Source organism: Parasteatoda tepidariorum, chromosome 2, assembly GCF_043381705.1.
Source record: "Parasteatoda tepidariorum isolate YZ-2023 chromosome 2, CAS_Ptep_4.0, whole genome shotgun sequence".
Taxonomy (NCBI): domain Eukaryota; kingdom Metazoa; phylum Arthropoda; class Arachnida; order Araneae; family Theridiidae; genus Parasteatoda; species Parasteatoda tepidariorum.
This window is the reverse complement of record NC_092205.1, coordinates 103,674,002-103,693,581: the sequence shown is the minus strand read 5'-3', so window position 1 is coordinate 103,693,581 and position 19,580 is coordinate 103,674,002. Positions and strand designations below refer to the sequence as shown.

At 29.4% G+C, this 19,580-nt stretch overlaps 1 protein-coding gene across 2 annotated transcripts in view; it reads right to left on the bottom strand.

The window, feature by feature from the left end:
- Window positions 1-19,580, bottom strand: part of LOC107452578 (ribonuclease 3 drosha) — a 62,610-nt gene that overhangs the window by 23,251 nt on the left and 19,779 nt on the right. For both annotated transcript variants that reach the window (XM_071178088.1, XM_071178089.1), the window contains exons 7-13: window positions 18,406-18,712; window positions 15,860-16,154; window positions 11,531-11,659; window positions 6,949-7,027; window positions 6,273-6,380; window positions 4,498-4,636; window positions 2,926-3,146 (exon numbers count right to left, since the gene is read on the bottom strand). In XM_071178088.1, coding sequence (XP_071034189.1) covers window positions 2,926-3,146; window positions 4,498-4,636; window positions 6,273-6,380; window positions 6,949-7,027; window positions 11,531-11,659; window positions 15,860-16,154; window positions 18,406-18,712 — 1,278 coding nt within the window. The remainder of the gene's footprint in view (window positions 1-2,925; window positions 3,147-4,497; window positions 4,637-6,272; window positions 6,381-6,948; window positions 7,028-11,530; window positions 11,660-15,859; window positions 16,155-18,405; window positions 18,713-19,580) is intronic.

The window sequence follows — 19,580 nt, the reverse complement described above, 5'->3', positions numbered from 1 at the left end:
TTTTTAATGACTTACCTACTATGACTAAGTTACTATTTTCTTCACAAAAACACAACAATAAATTTAAAAAAGCATTAGAATAATGAATGATAGGTATAACTAAAACTGTTATACTGTGCATCTTCATATTTATCGATTTTAAATTTCTTCTTTAAAGTAATTGTAATATAAAAAGCCTAAAGGGCTATTCCATGGTAACTTACGTTACATTCACAGAAACTTTATTGCACTGAGAACTTAGAAGCAAACAAATAATACTAATGCACAATCTAAAATAAAGTGATTTCTTAAAATTACAATCAAAACCAAAAGGAACCTAATTAGAATAATTAATATTTTTCAATTTAAGCAGTGTAAAAACCCAAAACTAGTGTGGTAACTTACGTTACTGAAAAAGGAATGGCATAAATTTGCAATATGCTTGAAGGCAAAATTCTGTTCTTATGCAAATGTTAATTGATTAAGATTATATGTATCATTTTGCTGACATGCTTAAATATTTATTATGCCTAGAGTTAAGATTTTATTTCAAAAGTTAAATTAAATATAATTTTTTAAATGGGTAACTTACGTTACGAAATTCCCTTTGCATCAAACTTTTACACCAATAATGTACAAATGCAAATTAACACATTTAAACAGTATAGTGCAAGGGAGAAAAAGTGTACATGAAGTAAACTCAAAAAACTTTTGATTAACACACTTGATTCAGACATTACTATGCACATTTATAATGTCCTATGTTATTAACTAGTATAGGAGCTCAATTCTTTTCACCATGCTTTCTTTCTGGTAGAATATTTCATTTCTTTTTCTTGGTCATTTCCAATAGATTCCCACAGCAGCCATTACATTGACTTTAAATTCTTGCTCTTCAACAGACATTACCACACTAGGATATAACATTTCCTCGTATCTAACCATATACCAATCTCCAGCTTTTATTTTGGATTCATCATTTTGTTTTTCAACACCTTTCACTTAAGAAACCCTTCTGGTATACCTTCTTGAACTTTTAAATGGTGGATCTGCTTAATGTTTTTAATCTGCGGAGCTTTTGAGAAAAGATTAGACAGATTAACATCTACTGACGCTTCTTAATATCTTCTGGTGTGATTTCTACCATATTTATTTTTGTTCAATGCTCTTGTGTTGCTGCCCCAAACTCAGAAGCATTGATGACAATATGTTTTCTTTTCAATACATTTCTTACACTTCCTTTAATAGATCCACCTGTCCCATCAACAGGACTCTTGCCGTGTGACATGGCAAAATAATTTCACATCAATATTTTTCCATGATGAATCTCAAAAACAGGTAAGACCGGAGTTATATATCGATTCTTGAACTGACTCCTTGGCCCATCTGACCAGATGTGAACATTTTTGATATGCACCGGCACACATTCTCCAGACCAGCACTCATCTATTTTTTCTGAACATAAAAGTAATTTTCTGAAGAATTGCATAAGATGGAACATTATGGAATTTTCTGAAGGCTTCAGTAGCTTATCCGAAGTTTTCATGATATTTACAAAGACAAACATTTCTAGGAGGTTTGTTACTAAGCAAGATATGCTTTGGACGGAGCTCAAAAGACTTAGTTTTCCAATTTTGCATTCTGGATTTTTTTTCCATAAACATTTGGTACATTTCTCGAACTGAATGAAGAAGATAACGTGCTTGTACTTTCTTCTTGCCACCATTAGCTTGTAGAGAGATTTCGTCCAACTTTGAAAACATATGAATGCCAACACCCAATAAAATGACTTAATGCAAAGATTTTCAATAAAATTAATATCCTAAGACAGTGTTTATTTATTTAAACTTTGTTATTGTTACTGGATACATCTTATTTAGTTTATATGCCAATTTTCAAAAGAAATGAACTCATTTCACATTGGTAACTTATATTACATGCAAGTCAGTAACTTACGTTACATATATTGAATAGTGCACAAAACAATAAATAAATAATATTTAAAAGGAAAACTATTGCTACTTATTTAGTGCTAGCCTCTAAGAAAGAAAAAATAATATTCTTACTTTTGTATCACATGTTTTTTTTTACNTTACTGATAAAAAATGTATCTGGCTCTCCCTTACAAACAAAATAAACTGTGTTTTTAAGTTCCACCTTTGAAAATTTAATTTCCGGAAACTTCTGTGATCAATGATTTTTTGAAACGTCTGGACCTTCGATCTCCGGAAACTTCCGGATCACTGTTAGCGAAAAATCCGGAAATCCGGATTTTTTCCGGAGCACAATCAGCCCTGCCATGTTCTTCACCCAAATCAGAACAAGCACATGCCAGTGTTCAATGGGCTACCAACAGTAAAAAACTGAATTCTCAAAAAAAAAAAAAATTATAAATTATCAAACTTCAAACCTTTCTAATTCAGAAAAAAATCCAAAATAATAACATTATTCTTATTTGAATTATACGATGCTTTTCCCCTTTTTCATGGAATTGCCCTAATCTAGAATTTTAAATTGATGGAAAAAAAATGAATAGTAAAAAGATTTTGAAATGAAGGAAGTTTAAAAGATAATTCACTACAGAAATGTTCCTTCTTTCAATCTTTGAAAGAACACCATAATTTTTAAAGAACATTTTATATTTTAATAGAATATGACTATAACTGGGGCTACAAATTTAGATGGTTGGAACTTCTGTGAAATTGGGAGAGGGAGAATTCCACTTCAAAAATTAGATTTTTTGGCAAAACCTAAACCCATGACTTTTCATGATTTTTAAAAAAAAAAAAAAAAAATAGTTAAAATCATGACATTCCATGACAAATTTTGTTTAAAACCGAAATCCATGACTTCCGAATCCATGATCAGGTAGGCAGATACCCTGGATATACAAGGAGAGATTGTAAAATATAATAACCATAAAAGAGACACAAATTGATATCATACTTTGGCCAAGACTGCCAGGTGTTGATTTTGTACTATTGCAGCTCGGTAAGTAGCAAGACCACCCTCTTCAAGTTCAGGAAACATGTAGAAGAGGTGTATACTCGATAAAAACTCTACAACTGCATCTCCCAGGAACTCGAGTCTTTCATTGTGATTGATTGAAGATGCAGATTCTTTCTGACAACCAAACCTTGACATTATGTTAATTAAAGTGTTGATACCTTAAAATAAAAAATTAGCTATTAAATTTATTACAAAATAATTGATTATACGTATAGATTTAAATAAAAAACAATATCATCAAAATTAATATATTTTTATTCGGTTAACTGAAACATTCTGTTGTTTAAAGTTCTGATACCTAATTATTTTAACAAATATTTCATTTACAGTCAAACCCCACCATAGTGAACATTAAAGGGACTGAAATTGAATAATTTTTGGTTGTTATTGTTTGTCTTTAACGCTAAACATACCATAACAAGTCAAATGATCGTTTAAGAACTTTTGCATTGAAAACGTACTTATCTTATCATTTTTGCACATTTGACTTCATGACTTTTTCTAACAATTAGATATAGTTAATATTCCATTATTATAATTTTTTTAAAAAAATTTTGTTTGTTTCGAATAATACTTGTCGTATACCTATTTCTACCACAACCGGTCATTTGACCGGGAGAAAAATTTATTGCGTTATAAGGTTATTGGATCAGAAATTACAATGTCATGTGTGTTCAACGTATTGTATTCTATGAGTTGCACATTTCTGCTAAGACTGTTGCATAATGGGTTCAAGCAGAATAAGTGTGAATTCAAATTTCAAGAAGGTAGCTAAAATTTTAGATTGGCATTTTTTGTGTCAGAAAAAGTGACAAGAAAAATCTTTTTGTATGTAGCTTATCTTTTAATTCAATAGCTTTACTTCATTTCCAACTAACTGTTAGTTTTTGCCCAGAAAAATGTTGAAACAATCAAGACAGCACAACTTCTTAGAAGAAATAATTATAAGAAGTATAATCCTTATATATTCTTATAATTATGAGAATTATAATTCTTATATACTCTTATAATCATAAGAATTATAGAAATAAGAATAAGTAGAAGAAATATGTTTGTGGAAAATATACAATGGAAATACCCTTTATAAGTACAAAATGAGTTGAGCATTGAATTAAAAATTCTTATTCTTTGTGTTTGTAATACATAAAAATTGGGAATATACAATTTTGTTCAATTACAATAAAGTTCTTTTAGTTTATTTCCTTCCTAACATCCATATTTCATGCATTGAATCAAGAAACATAAAGCACAGTCATTTGACCAGCTATGGTGGAAATAGGTATATATGAAGTGTTGGTATGCTAATCTTTAATAACTATAAAGAAAACTATTACAGATTTTCTCCTTTATCATTATTTTTTTATAACTGTCAAATACAATATTCATGCAAACTTTTTTTTAAAAAAAAATTATGCAATAATAAAAATCTAGATTTTTGGTAAAGTTAGTAATTGCATGATTTCAAATAGCATATAATCAAAAATATTGATAGACACAGGAGTAACCCACCCCTTTTTCGTGTATTCATGTAGTGTATTCTTCTGTCTCCATACTGAGGTTGCCGTAATCCACAGTTTGTCAGTGAGTTTCTCGCATGATCAGGATTGGTCCCAAAATTCTCTCTGTATGAAGGATGAGTAAGAGCCAGCTGTAAATAACATGCCTTCTTTATAATTATTCTTTACAGTCACCTCTCTCTTAAAAAACAAACTCAATTTGAGGGAATACTTTAATAAGTCAATTACAAAAATTATTTCAACATAATTAGAAAAAAAGGTTAATATAAGTAAAAATTCATAAAGTTAAATTATAATAATTTCTAATCAAATGCCAAATGCAATGTTCGTATTAGGATTCAATAATAGTATTATACAACACTTATAATCTTAATGTAGAAAAAAAATCATGATTTTTTAAATAAAAAAAAATTAAATGTTTGCCTTTTTACTAACCTAGGTAGACATTAAATCAAACAATTTGAATATTTCAAAGTTACTAAATATTTAAAGAATTATAATACAAAGTTAAAATTTGTATGTTCATGTAATCGACTCACAACAGAAAGGCTACTTTTCATATATTTATTATTTTACCCTTTCTGCATCAATAGAGTTGTTAATGACAATGTCAACCTTCATCCATGAAAAGCTACCCCGGCATAGAATTGAGTTAACATGTCTTACATGAATTGGAATTATATTTCTGTAGTGGTAGATATACACTACAATACTCACCCACCAGAATTATAGTTGCGATAGAATTCGATGAATGGATACCACTAGTCAAATCACTGCAGTTTTTTGAGAAGTCGGAAGTGCTGTCTTAAGATCACCAGACTTTTGAGTGCTGATTGTGAGAGCTGCATTAAGTTCACGGTCGCTCCCACGTTGGCAGTTGAGTGTACACGTTACGTGTGATCGAGTAGCAACGGCACGAGGAGGGCAATGTCGCAGTCACGAGTAGCGAATCAACTGATCAATCTGAACCATCCATCGAAGTATGCGAGTTCAAATTGCAGTGGGTGTTTCTGTCAAGTTAGGTGTTTTCCCGTCACGTCCGGGTCACCCATGTGGGGAATAGTTGTTAACGACAATGTCTACCTTCGTCTATGAAAAGGTAACGCGACATAGAATCAAGTTAACATGTCTTATATACTAGTGAATTGGAATTATATTTTTGTAGTGGTAGATGCACTGCATAGTTCATGGTAAATTGTATTCAAAGGATTGGTTGTTCAGGTGTTAAGACTAAATCAAATATAAAACACATACCAGAAAATAAACCCAATAAGTTTATATTCATATACAGCAGGAAAATTACAATGGGAATATACAGATAATCTACCCTCACTTATCTTTTTTATGTTTTTGTAGTTTCTTATTTGTTTGTTCTGCATATGATGAGACTTGTATATATTATCATATAATAAACTTATTACAGAGCAAAATCTCTTTAAAATTTGCTTTTACTAATATCTTTTAAAATACCACAAATTATCCTAGTTTCTTAACAAACTTCAATAATTTAAATCGACGGCATTTAAAACATATTAAGTGATCATGATTTAAAGAACCAGTTTTAATCATTTGATTTATCTGCATTAAAACTATATCTGTCTTATAAATTACTAAAGAATAAAGAATTTATGAATACAATAAATATAAAATAAACTATCGAAAGTTTTAAAAAATAATAGTACATTTTTTCCCTTTAATTTTAAAAGTAATTTATCAAAAGTTGTATGTATAATAAAAAAAATTACTATTATTATTTGTAATTATTACCTGCAGCAAAAATCTATCTTTAAACTTATATTTAATTCTGTCTTCTAAATTGCTCAAAGAATGATGAAATCGTAAATGACACACTAAGACAGGCATTAACATAGCATGCTGGAAAAAAAAGTCATATATTAGTATGCTTTTTAATCATTATACTTAAAAAAGTCTTAATTAAAACTGATAAAATAATAAGTAGCAAAATATAAATTACACAAAAAGAAAAATGAAATGACTTCCATTATATCAAATGAAATGTATCCATGAATAAAAGCAGTATACTAAAACCAGGATTATAACTTCATATCAAACTGGAACTGGTTGAGTGCTTGAAAAGTGAGTTTCATAAATATGAATCCCCTAAAATATATTCTCTTAAATACAACAACTGTACATAATAAAAAAGTATCTAATATTTATCAGGAAAGGATAAAAGAGTCTAGATAATCACCCAAACTGAACTACTGGGCTTAGAATTATTTCTAGAATGAAATCAAATCTATTTTTTTTTTTAAGTAGATTAAAAATAATTTTTCTGAGAACACATTTAAATAATAATTTTATTTTTTGCAGAAAAATGTTTTAACTAAAATTCTCTCATGCAGCAAAAAAGTATAATTTCAGCAAATATGCATACAATAAAATTTAAATCAGTCGATGTTAATTCAATAATAAATTTTACTTGGATAACATCACTCATTAATCCTGTTCGATAAAAGCCTTTGCTACTGATAACAACAGTCACATCTCTCTTTAAATCACTGAAAGAAAAAAAAAAATTTTTTTTAAATAAAGAATAAAATTCAAATCAATGTATACTACAAATAAATATATATAGTGTCAAATGTGCATTATTCTAAAATTAAGCTTTAAAAATTTTGTTAATTAAAAAAAAACTTTTATTCCAGGAATTAGAATTTTGATTCTTAGTCTGTGTGACTGACACACACACACAGATATATATATATATACAGTAGGGAACCGATTATCCGGAACGATGGGGACCATCGCTATTCCGGATAACTGATTTTTCCGGTTTTCTGAATCGCTACAGAAAACCGTTTTCTTATTGTTAAACCCAACCAAAGAAAAAAAATATATTTGGAACTCCCGGTTATAGTGAACCAAAATTTCAGTCCCTTGAAGGCTCACTATAGCGGGGTTTGACTGAATATATATATGAGACATGGTCACTAGTGTAAAGTAACGGTAACGATTTTATTAACTCACAAATGTAGTTATACACAGTACACCTACTCAAAAATAGTCGCCATAACTCTTGGCACACATTTATCCCATTCGACGCTAGCCGGTCAATTCTATCTTTGAAGAAGCTAGTAGGCTGCTGTCGGATCCAGGCCTGGACCCAGTCTCACACGTCGTGGTCTGTTGTGAATCGATGTCAGCGAATAACTTGTTTTAGAGGTGAAAAAACTGGAAAGTCACACGGTGAAAGGTCTGGACTGCACGGTGGATGTTGTTCCTGCCTACTTGCTCCTCGTTGTTCCAGCTTATTAACCTGCATGTTCCGAAGTGGGAGATAACTTGTATGACCACCTTCTCTTCGGAGTGTAACCACGCTGTCTCTATGAACGTCAAACGTTGCGCATTCGTCAGTCTCTCTACCAATAGATGGTGCCGTCATACACGCAGTTACGTGGCGTCCCATTACGTCTAATGCAAAATTAGACGCACTGACCAGGTTTCATTTGAATGACCCTCATCGAGCAGGGGGTGGGGATGAAACCTTCTAGTCTTCCTATATTAAAAAATTGTAAGAGCTGCTACCACAGTTGTTTTAGGTGTTTTACGTTATGTGTTGTCTTGTTACTAAAAGACTTTTAGACTTCGAAATTTAAAGTTATGAAGATATGTAGAGAAATGTACAGAGTACAATAAAGTAAAAAACTATATTATTCGATAATTAGTTCAAGAATTATTGACTGTTAAAGTTGTAATGAAAACTACCATATGGGTTAATCTTACTGATCGCAGAAATGAAATTACATGATATCTGATACGCTGGAAGAGGCCCATTTGATTACGGACATAGCAATTTTTTTTTTAAATTCAAATTAGTTCAAATGTCAATGCGAATTTAGATGCTTTTTTCGTGAATTTTTTCTCACCATTTTCTTTTTATTACATTTTATTTTGCTTCGCAAAAAACTATAAGAGTTTTAAAAAAATAATAAATTATAATGGATATCAAAAAAAGTTGATAAAACGACGAACGAGCACGATGAAATAAAATAATTTAACATTTGATAATTAACTACGGAATTATTAACTGTTAATCTTGTAGACAAAAATACGTCACCTACCGATCTACGCCCGTGTTGGAAAATTTCGTTTGAAAAAATGTTATTACGTATTGAGAAAATGTTCTTACATGAAACTGGAATAATTTTACATTTTGTAAAAAAAATTTTCTTGGTTTTTGTCGGAAACTTCGGCATTTATGTAATGAGAAAAATACATTATGAGAAGGAATTCGGGGAATCGGTGAAACGAAGACTGGACCTCTTAGTTTTTCTTTTCTTTCCTTTTGTTAATTTCAATGCATTTTAAATTTTGAAATAACTTAATAAAGTTGAATTAAAGTTATAAAATTGAAGCGACAACATATTTTTTTTTCATCAGGCGGATGCAGTATACGAGATGTGACGGAAGATGGAAGAATGGTTCCCATTAAAAATGGTTATTCATATGACTTCGAGGACGAAAAATGGAGCGTCTTATCACCCATGAATGAGCCCAGATCATTACATGGGGTGGTCAATTTTCAGGGAAGAATTTTTGTGATCGGTGGCATAAGTGATTTGAAAAAATTTCGGTTTGTACGAAACATCTTTTAAATAAATCGTGTCTACTTAATTACTTTTTAAATAACTAGGCAAAAGAAATTTTTTTGTAACTATGTCTAGTCATGCCTATTTCATTACTTTTTTCAATAATTAGGCAAAAGGAACTTTTACGTAACTACTAGTCACTATGTCTAGTCATGCCTACTGAATTACTTTTTTTAACAGTTAGGCAAAAAGGACCTTTATGCAACTATATCTACCAATGTCTGAATCATCACTTCTTTATAATAACTAGGCAAAGAGAACTTTTACATAACTACTAGTAACTATGTCTAGTAATGTCTATTTAATTACTCTTTTTTAATCATTAGGCAAAGGTAACACTTACGTAACTACTAGCAACACTGTCTAGTAATGTATATTTAATTACTTTTTTAATAACTAGACAAAAGGAACTTTTACGTAACTACTAGTAATTATATCTAGTAATGTCTTTTAATTACTCGTTTTTAATCATTAGGCAGAGGGAACTTTTATGTAGCTACTAGTAGCGATGTCTAGCAATGTCTAATTACATTTTTATAATNATACATACATTTTTCATATGTCTATAATTTTTCTTTGTTTTATTCTACATTTTGAACACTCTCTCGCTCGCACGCACGCACGCACGCTCGCACACACACACACAGATATATATACATATAGAGAGAGAGAGCATAATAAAGGCAAACACGATAAAAAGTAAAGGGCACAATGGGCTATTGCTGACTGTTTGGGAAACATCCCTCAGGATGATCCGAAGACATGCCATCACAATTTTAATCCTCTGAGGAGGGGATGGCACTCCCCACTTCGGTAGCCCGACGACCTCCACGCGAAGTTTCGCACTTTATGGTAGGACAGTTTAACGAGGACCCATACAGCACACCCATGGTCCCTACGCAGAATGATCCAAGTGGTCCCCCACACTGACCGCAGCCAGTGATGCTTGACTTCGGTGATCTGCTGGGAGACGTGTTTTAACAATCAGTCCACCGCGGAACAAAAACAATTTGTATAATAAGTAATATAAGTTTGACAAAAAAACACATAATTCCAAATAACGATAGCTCAAAATCTGTTTGTAAAATAAAAAATGTTACTTATATGTTAATCTGTGGTTTTTCTAATATGAAATATGTTGGACAAACCAGTAACTCTCTAAATATTAGAATTAATCTAAATCGTTCAGATATAAACAGCAATAAAATTATCAATAACCTAGAACTAAATCATTTTAGAGTACATAATTTTAAAAGCGTTAAAATTAATATTTCAGATACAGTAGAAGAAATCGATTTAAGACTTACAAAAAGAAAACTACTACATGCTTCTAAACACAACAATTTTGCCGTATGGGCTAAATAATGCCTTCCAATAAACACAGATTAACTTCTCAACTTACTTACTTTTTCACAAGGATAGGATAGGGAAGTAATAGAAACTCGCTTAAAAGTGAAAAATTAAATATAAATTTTATTTCTAATTTTGCAGAAGATTTTAATAAACATTATAATATTAAGCCAATGAAACTTTTGTTTTCTCCCGTAAGAATAATGATGTATAAAAGTTTCAAGATCTTATTATTAACATTTCTTTTATTGATTTACACTTCATGATTCTTTGTTTCGATCTTGTAAAAGCTAAAATGAGTAAAAATTCCGAAAAAAATAAATAAAAAAATTAGACAATTTAGATTTGGTTATTAACTTTCAAAACCTTATTTCAGATAAGATTTCATAATATTTGTGAAAATTTGAAAAATTGTTTCCATTAAAGGATTTTAACATAATTAAAAGCATTAAATTAATTAATTGTTAAATTAATAAAAACATAATTGAAAGTTCATCCTCTCTTCCTGAACTTTTTACAAAAAACCTTTAGGGTAGCACTGAGAGAACAATTTTTAGACATTTGCCGCGCTCTTTCGATAGAAAAGGTTTTTATGACTTCCGGAGCTGGTGACACCAGCTTCGGTTGTCATTTTTAATTATTCTCTTCTTTAATTTTTTATTGGTTTCAATTTTCTTATGGAATTTTTGCTGCAACTTTCCTTTGAAATTGTAGCATTTAACTGCTTTATATACTTGATTTTGCTTTCTCTTTTTATCAAAATATTTTTCTAATAATCTTAATAAGTTTTATTTAAAAGAAAATTTAAATAGTAACAATTCAACAAATTTTTCTAAAATTGATCGATTAATTAGGCAACTAAAAAAAATTTTAAAAAAATTACCCCCATAGACAAAACTAACAATAATTATATGCAATCTTCTGTAATAAATTCTAAGTTGAACTTTTAAACATGGAGTTAAAAATATGTATAACGATATATACACATCAGTTGCAGAAAAAGTACATATATTTGTTACATTCATCAAATTAGCATAATTTTACATAAAAAAAATGGCTTACTTTTCCATTCTCATTTCTTGAAGCTTTGTTTCTTTAGAAACTAATTTTCGCCGATCCTCGTAACGCACTTTTGGTTTATTGGCTAAGAGATGCCTATATTTTACATAGTCACGCCATGCTTTTTGATATCTAAAAGAAAAATTAAAAATTATAAAAGGAGAAGGAATAAAAACAAATTAAGCACTAGAATTTCGCAAAAAGTGCCACCCCTAATATTAAATTTGTCTTGAATTAACTCAAAAAAAGCATATAAAATTGTTCATAAGCAAATCTTAGCAATCTACAAACCTCATTTCTAAATAATATACAAAATGCCACTGAAAAAAATAGTCAAAAAATTTTGTGTAAAATAAAATAATTAAATGATCGATGGCTAAAATAAAATAATCGATAGCTCAACTACTCCTGCCAGCAAAGATACAGCCATTAACAAAAAAAAAAAAAAAAAAAAAANAAAAAAAAAAAAAAAAAAAAAAAAAAAAAAAAAAAAAAAAAAAAAAAAAAAAAACAAGAGCCTACAAGATGCAGCTGTTAAAAAAAACACATACATTAACAGATCGACTTAAAAAAACCTTATATGCGTTTGATTTCAATCAAAATTGTTAAGCTGGTAAGACTAAATAAACAAAAATTATTTCAGAAATATCTATCTAGGCTATCTAATCTAAATATCTATCTATAAATCTAGTTATAGAAAAAAATATTGGAGCTAAAAATGGTTGATCAAGAAACAAAGAATTCAAATTAAATAATAATTAAAATTGAATTATTTTCAGAGTTTTTCAAATTTTGCATAGTTTTGTTGTAAATGCAAACATTTTGATAAAAAATGATCATAGTTCATTTCCAACATTATTTCGTAAAAAAAAAAAATTTTTTTAAAAAGGAAAGCTTGATTTCTTCCATTCTATGTGCATCGAGAGAAAATGTATGACAGGGTGCATTCAACAAAAAATAAACACTTTTAAAGTACTTTTTAAGCACTCAAAAAATATTTTTAAGCACTATATACATCAACAAAATGCAAAATAGTTTTCAATGACCATGATAAAATAACTAGGTTCTGTCAAAGAACTCTTTTTCTCGATTATACAGGGTTCCCACTCTTTCAACAAAGCAAAAATTAAGCACTTTAAGGACTTCTTTTTGAAAAATTGAAGTACTTTTTCGAAAAATTAAGGACTTTAAAAATAGTACGATTGTTAATCATCAAATATACATATGCCACCAGTGACAGCACAAATTATTTACTATCCTTACAAAATCGATCAATAAAAAATAATAAAAAACTATTTTATTATAATGTAAGTACTGATATAATTGTATTAATTAACAGGGACCGCCAAAGAATTACCAGGCAATTTTTGCAAACCTGGGTCGGAGTTTTTTAAAAATACTTTCAGATTGTTAAAAGTTAATATCACTCAAATTATAAAAGTTAAAGCATTATCTAATCCGTATTCCATTTTTAATGGTTTTACTGAAATAGAATTGTAAAATTAAGTGCAGAAATTAAGATTTGCAATTTTTCAAGCAACTAAAAATTGAACAAAAAATTAAAAACAGTATATTAAGTTATAATGGTAACTGAATAAAATGATTGTTAAAATCTAAGGATCTTTTTTGTTGAGTAGATTTAAATTTTTATGCAGCAATCTGTTTATCCTTAAGAAATAAAAATAATAGCGTAACAATCGAAAACTTTAAAAAAAAATCTACATTGCAAAACAAATTATAAATAGTAACCAAATATTTAACTTTCTTGTTAGAAGCAAATCATGCTTTCTTATGTAGTACTCAGGAAAAAACATAGAAAGTATTTTTGAAAATTGAAAACTTGAGGTTTTCATCAAACACCCAATAAACCCCAAGTATTTGATGAAAAACCTAGATGGACTGGAATTCTTCAAATCCTGTTTTTTACAAATTTGTTTAATTTTTAGTACAAACAGGAATTTTAAATAATGTTATGCTTTCTCTAAATTTGCAGTTACTTATTACACATTGAAATATACAAATTTATTCAATTTTTCACGATTTTAGGAAATAGTTTTAGTTAGGGATTCTAGTTTTAAAAAAAATTCGGACACTTCTATTCCTAGCATTTTATTTAATTCCAATAAGCAGATTTGTTACCAGTAGAACTGAATTTCTTAAATTCTGTCAATTTTGAAGGTTAGTGTGGCCCTTCTACTTAGGTACCTTTAAAGTGCCCCCCTCCCCCAAACAAAGCACTATCTCTTCCGTCTGCAGTATCCCCCTAGTCCACACAATTTTTTCTTTTAGAATGCTTCATTCTCCTCATAGAGAATTATTCTAGGCAAAGGGCAGAATATATTAATTAAAGAACCAATATATTAATGAAAGGACATGCTTTCTTCCCCTTGCGTGTAGCCCCCACATTAATGTGTCTCCTTAAAATGCTTTACCCTCGATGCATGGTCTAATTCTAAGTGATAAAAGAACGACACTTTGTTTTAAGAAATTGAACTGAAAAATTACTCCTATCAACCATAGTGATGCAAAAAAATCAAGGACTTTAAAAGCCTTGAACCAAAATTAAGTACAGTAGAGAACCTATTATCCGGAATGATCGGGACCATTTTTTTATTGTTAAACCCAGCTAAAAAAATTTTTTTGGAAATAAACTTAAAAAGAAGAAAAAACAATGAAGTAATTCACTAATGATTATTTCCAAAATGATGGTAAGGTAAACATCTTTCAAAAAAGAAAGAAAAATCCTGAAATCTTATGAGGGAAAATGTTTTTTTTTTTTTTTTTTTTTTTAAATGGAGGGAAAATTTATCGAATTTTGTTCCGGTTTTTTGGTTTTCTGATTTCCGGATAACGGGTTCTGTACTGTACTTTTAAGGGCCCTTATTTTTCAGAATAAAAATTAAAAACCTTTTTAAAAACACCCCATGAAATAAGAACCTTTAAGCACTTTTTAAAAATGCTATGCATCATGATGCACATTAACTATGGTTAGTGTGCTAACTGAAAAATATTTTTGAAAATACATTTTCCTCACATGCATGCAACATTTAGGGAGCTTAAATTATAATATCAAAAAAAAAAAAAAATCATTAAAGCCGTTTTTTTCTTTCGGCTATTGCATGTAACCTTGTGTCATGTCTTGAGACTATAGATATTTCAGATAACTTTTTAAAACTTAAAATATGCTACTGTTAAATGTCAGTTATTATACAAATTATCTAACGAAACAATCTGTATAATAACCGACATTTCTAAAGATGATCTGCACATAATCTAAGAATCAAACGGTTTAAAATATTATTGCAATAAACAAAATTAATAAAGATGTTATTCATTTTTCAATATACAGGGTATCTGTTACATTTTAAATTTTCAAATTCATGACTTTCCGTGACTACCGACAAAGACACAACACTAAATTTAAAAAAGCAATAAAAGAACATTAATTGAAATGATAGGTATAACCAAAACTGTTAAACTCTGCATCCTCATATTTATAGATTTTAAATTTAAAAAACAGAGCAAAGAAATAGTTGAAGCAATAAAATAGCTAAAAAAAATACAAAAGCAAAAAAAAAATTTTTTTCTGCAGAATTTTATTCTAAAGATACTTTTCTCGTTCATCGGAAAGGAAAGAAATACTCCGGATTTTTCTGTTCTCATTTCAGAATAAAAAAAAATCGCCAATAGCTGGCTTCAGCTAGAATTTGAAATTGATAAAATAAATAAATAATAACAAAAATTCTGAAATTGCAGAAGTTTAAATGATAATTCGCTTTAAAAATGATGTTTATCCTTTCATTTTTTGAAAGAATGCCATCATTTTTAAAGAACATGATAAAAACATTTTATATTTTAATAAAATATGACTTTGAGTGGGGATTTTGTTACAAATTCAGATATTCGGAACACAATGAAATGTGTGGGGCGGGGTTAAATTCCATTTTAAAAATTAGATTTTTCGGAGACCTAAATACATGATTTTTNGGGGGGAGGGGATTCCATTTTAAAAATTAGATTTTTCGTCAACCTAAATCCATGAATTTCCATATTTTAAAAAAAATAATAAAAATCATGACAAATTTTGTTCAAAACCGAAATTCATGACTTTCCAGGCGCGCAGATACCCTGAATATATAAAGAATCTATACTATTGCAATAAATGCAATCAAACAATTAACAAATTTAGTGGATACAATGAAGAAACAAATTTTTGGACTTTCACGATACGGAAACCATTCATGTACGCATGACGTAAATTTTCATTTTATATAACCATCATGGAGCAGTCGAACTCAAACCTAATCCGGAAGAACAGAATAAAGTACTTACAGAGGGTTTCCGGCATAGCTTAACTGAGGAGGCCTCACACCAAAATGGACAATGACTGGAAAATTTGTTTTCTCCTTCCCGTGATCTTCTCTATCCAGTTGATCTACCCTCACAGAAGAGGGCTTCATGCCAGGGCATGTAACTATCATACCCTTCACTTCATCAGCTAAATCTTGCCACTTTCTCTCCGAATACTTCATCACCACATTTAATTTTTTCTCATCAATTAGAATTTTATTGCATGACAACAAATAGTCCAGAACAGCATTCAGTGACAACAGCTCTTTGCTATTATCTGAAAAGATTGAATTGCATGACATGTATTAAGGGCAATAGGACTCTGACTAAATAGCTGTATTTGCATAGGATGATGAATTGCACTGTTTAAATCATGCTATTGAATAAAATGCAAAAAGATGATTCAAACAAGACTTTCCATGATTTTTTTTTAAACAAGCCAAACTAAATATTTGTATCCTAAAGGGTGCATCCATCAAGCATTTCAAAATTAATTTTCCACAAGGGGCCATTCAAATATTATGCAAGCATATAATGGGCAACTTGCTTGTTTTTTCTTTTTTTAAAGGGGACATTAAAATGTCCTTGTTTTGAAGAAAAAAAATTCAACAAAAATTAGACAAGGAGTTATTATTTGCTACTTTCAGTTTTATTTATAAGTGATAATTTCAACTCAATTAGTTGGTTTTTCAACTCTCGCTACATAGGGTTTTAAAAAAGTGCAAATAAAAATTGCGATATTTGATTTTTAAATATCGTAAATAAGAATAGCAATGTACGATATTCAATCGCGAGAATAAGAATTGCAATGCATAATTTCTAAATCAGGTAAATACGAAAATCGATGTTTGATAATAAAATTGTGATTTTAAAAACCAATCCAGTAAATTTCAATCATGATATTGGATTTTTAAATCTTGTAAATAAGAATTGCAATGTACGATATTTAAATAGCGTGAATAAGACTCACAATTCCTAACTTTAAAATCAGGTAAAAACGAAAATTGATGTTTGTTATTAAAATTGTGTAAATAAGAATCGAGATATCAGCAGATTCTGTATTTGGGATTCCTAAAAGGCTTGCTTGTATTGTTTTTGTTAAGCCATAATAAATGTAAATTTACAAGATTAAATGAATGAGCAAATAAATATCTTCAACGCAAATCCACTGCTATTTCTTTTTTTAAAATTATTATTATTTCATTCGCTTTTGCATCAGCAAATGGGAAGCAGCGACGTCAGAATTGCTGGAAAACGTAAGCAAATAGATGGGCAGCTCTTGAAGAGTTATGTTTAGTTTTGTTGAGTGTAGTTTTAATTCTTTACATTGAAAGTATTATCTTCTTCAATAAACACAGTTGTACAGTTTTCTATGAATTCTTCATTTATAACAGATGTCTGCAATATCTGAAACTTAATAAGTTAGCTCCTATTCTTAACATGAATTACGAAAATAGGAGCTATTTGCAGGCGGGTAAAAATAAGAAATTTTTTTTTCTGAGCGTAAAAGCGGAGAAAATAGCCAAAATAAGTAAAATTGCAGAAGGATTAGCACCTACGTACTTTGAATTTTCTGTTTATCCTTGAAAAATATAATTTTACTTCAACAACTGCATTTTCAGAAAAAGCGGAATATTTATAAAAAGAAACCTAAACTTTTGATAAAAAGGCAGAAATTCGAGAGACAAAAGCGAAAAAATCTCATCCCTGAATTATTGACAAAATTATGAATAGATTTTTACAAAAAGTTTAAACTGCCAAGGTAACTGCTACAGTTTAGATTTTCAAATCCCTGACTTTTCATGACTAATTCCAAGAATTAGTCATTGGTTACTATTTTCTCCGACAAAAACACAACATAAAATTTAAAAAAGCATTATTATAACATTAATTGAAATGATAGGTATTTCCAAAACTGTTAAACTCTGTATCGTTGTATTTAAACACTTTGGCTGGCTTCAGCTAGAATTTTAAATTGATAAAATTAGAAATAATAATATGAATTCTGAAAACACAGAAGTTAAAAAGATAATTCGCTCTAGAAATGATGTTTTTTTCTTTCATTGCTTGAAGGAACACCATAATTTTTAAAGAACATGATAAAAACATTTTATATTTTAATAAAATATGACTGTGAGTGGGGATTTTGTTACAAATTCAGATATTCGGAACTCCATGAAATTGGTGTGGGGATTTAATTCCATTTTAAAAACTAGATTTTTCAGCAACCTAAACCCCTGACTTTTTTTAAAAAAAAATAGTTAAAATCATAACATTTCACGAAAAATTTTGTTCAATACTGAAATTCCTGACTTTCCATGAATTTTCTTAAAAAAAAAATTAAATTCATGACAAATTTTGTTCAATATCGAAATTCATGACTTTCCTGAATTTTTCATAACTTTCCAGGTGTGCAGATACCCTAAACTGACTTTCGTAATTGTTTTTTTTTTTTTTTTTTTTGAAAAAAAATCAGGACTATATTTTAACAAATGTTTGCATGAAATTGATTGTGATCAATAACTCACCGTCGAGTTCTCTTGAAAAACGAGGCATGAAATGAAATCGTGGGCATCCATCGGGATCGTCGTGGGCTTTCCAGTTAAGATCAACTAATTCTAAAATCTCCTCGAGAAGGAACTTATTAAATAGTTCGAGTCCGGCAACAGTGAAATTTTGTGGCTTTGGCTCTTCAACATAAAGTATTGTGTATTCGTAATTGAAACGAATCACTTTACAGCTGGGAAGAGATGGCAACGGGTAGTGAGAAAACATTGAGAAACCTTCAAATATATATTTTTTTTCATCATGAACTATCTTTGTGGGACATTTGGTCTGAAAGAGAGAATTCATTTTTAGTTATTCTTTGATATTTCTCATACATATTTTAAGAAGCTTTTTGAGATGCAAAACAACGTGTAACTATCATTTTGGTTACTATATGCAACAATTGCACAAAATTTCGTAGCTTAAATATTTGTGGAAACCATGGGTGCAAGTTGGAAAAAAGGCCAAGACTGAAAATTTTTTGACTCAAATACCTAACATACACAGTACCCCCTCGACATATGCAAACTATCTAAGAAAGCTTTACCATAATACATCAAGATTAAATACTGTACAAAAAATATTTATTCATCTGTCTTTTGATAAAATGAGCCGATCAGAAGCCAATGCGGTTAAGTCCATTTTTTGATATTTTCTGATTTTTGGAAATTTTGATGAAATAAATAATAATCTTCTTAGTTATTAAAGGATTTACTCGTTGGTTACTTTTTTCTAGGTTAGACAGCCCTTTTTTAATAGCTTCTGAATATATTGTATAATAATTTCAGAAGCCATTGTGAATAAGTCCACTTTTTATCAATATTTTTTTACATGAATTTCTTATCTTTTTCAGCTGCCAAAAGGTATAAGTCCTAAAATTTTTAAGATGCTATCATTATTTCAATAAATACTTACGTTTTTATTTAGACATCCTGTACATATCTTGTTTTTTTGCAGAGTTTACACCTCGAAAAAAGACTTTATACACTTTTCTAATTAAATTATTAAACCAAGAATTTTAAAAACTAATGTATCAAAAAACATTAATTTTCTAAATTTTTGTGTTTTGGACTTAACCGCATTGGCTTCTGAGCGACTCAAATAACAACAGGACATAAGAAAATAGACCAATAACGTAGACCTAAAAAATATTTTT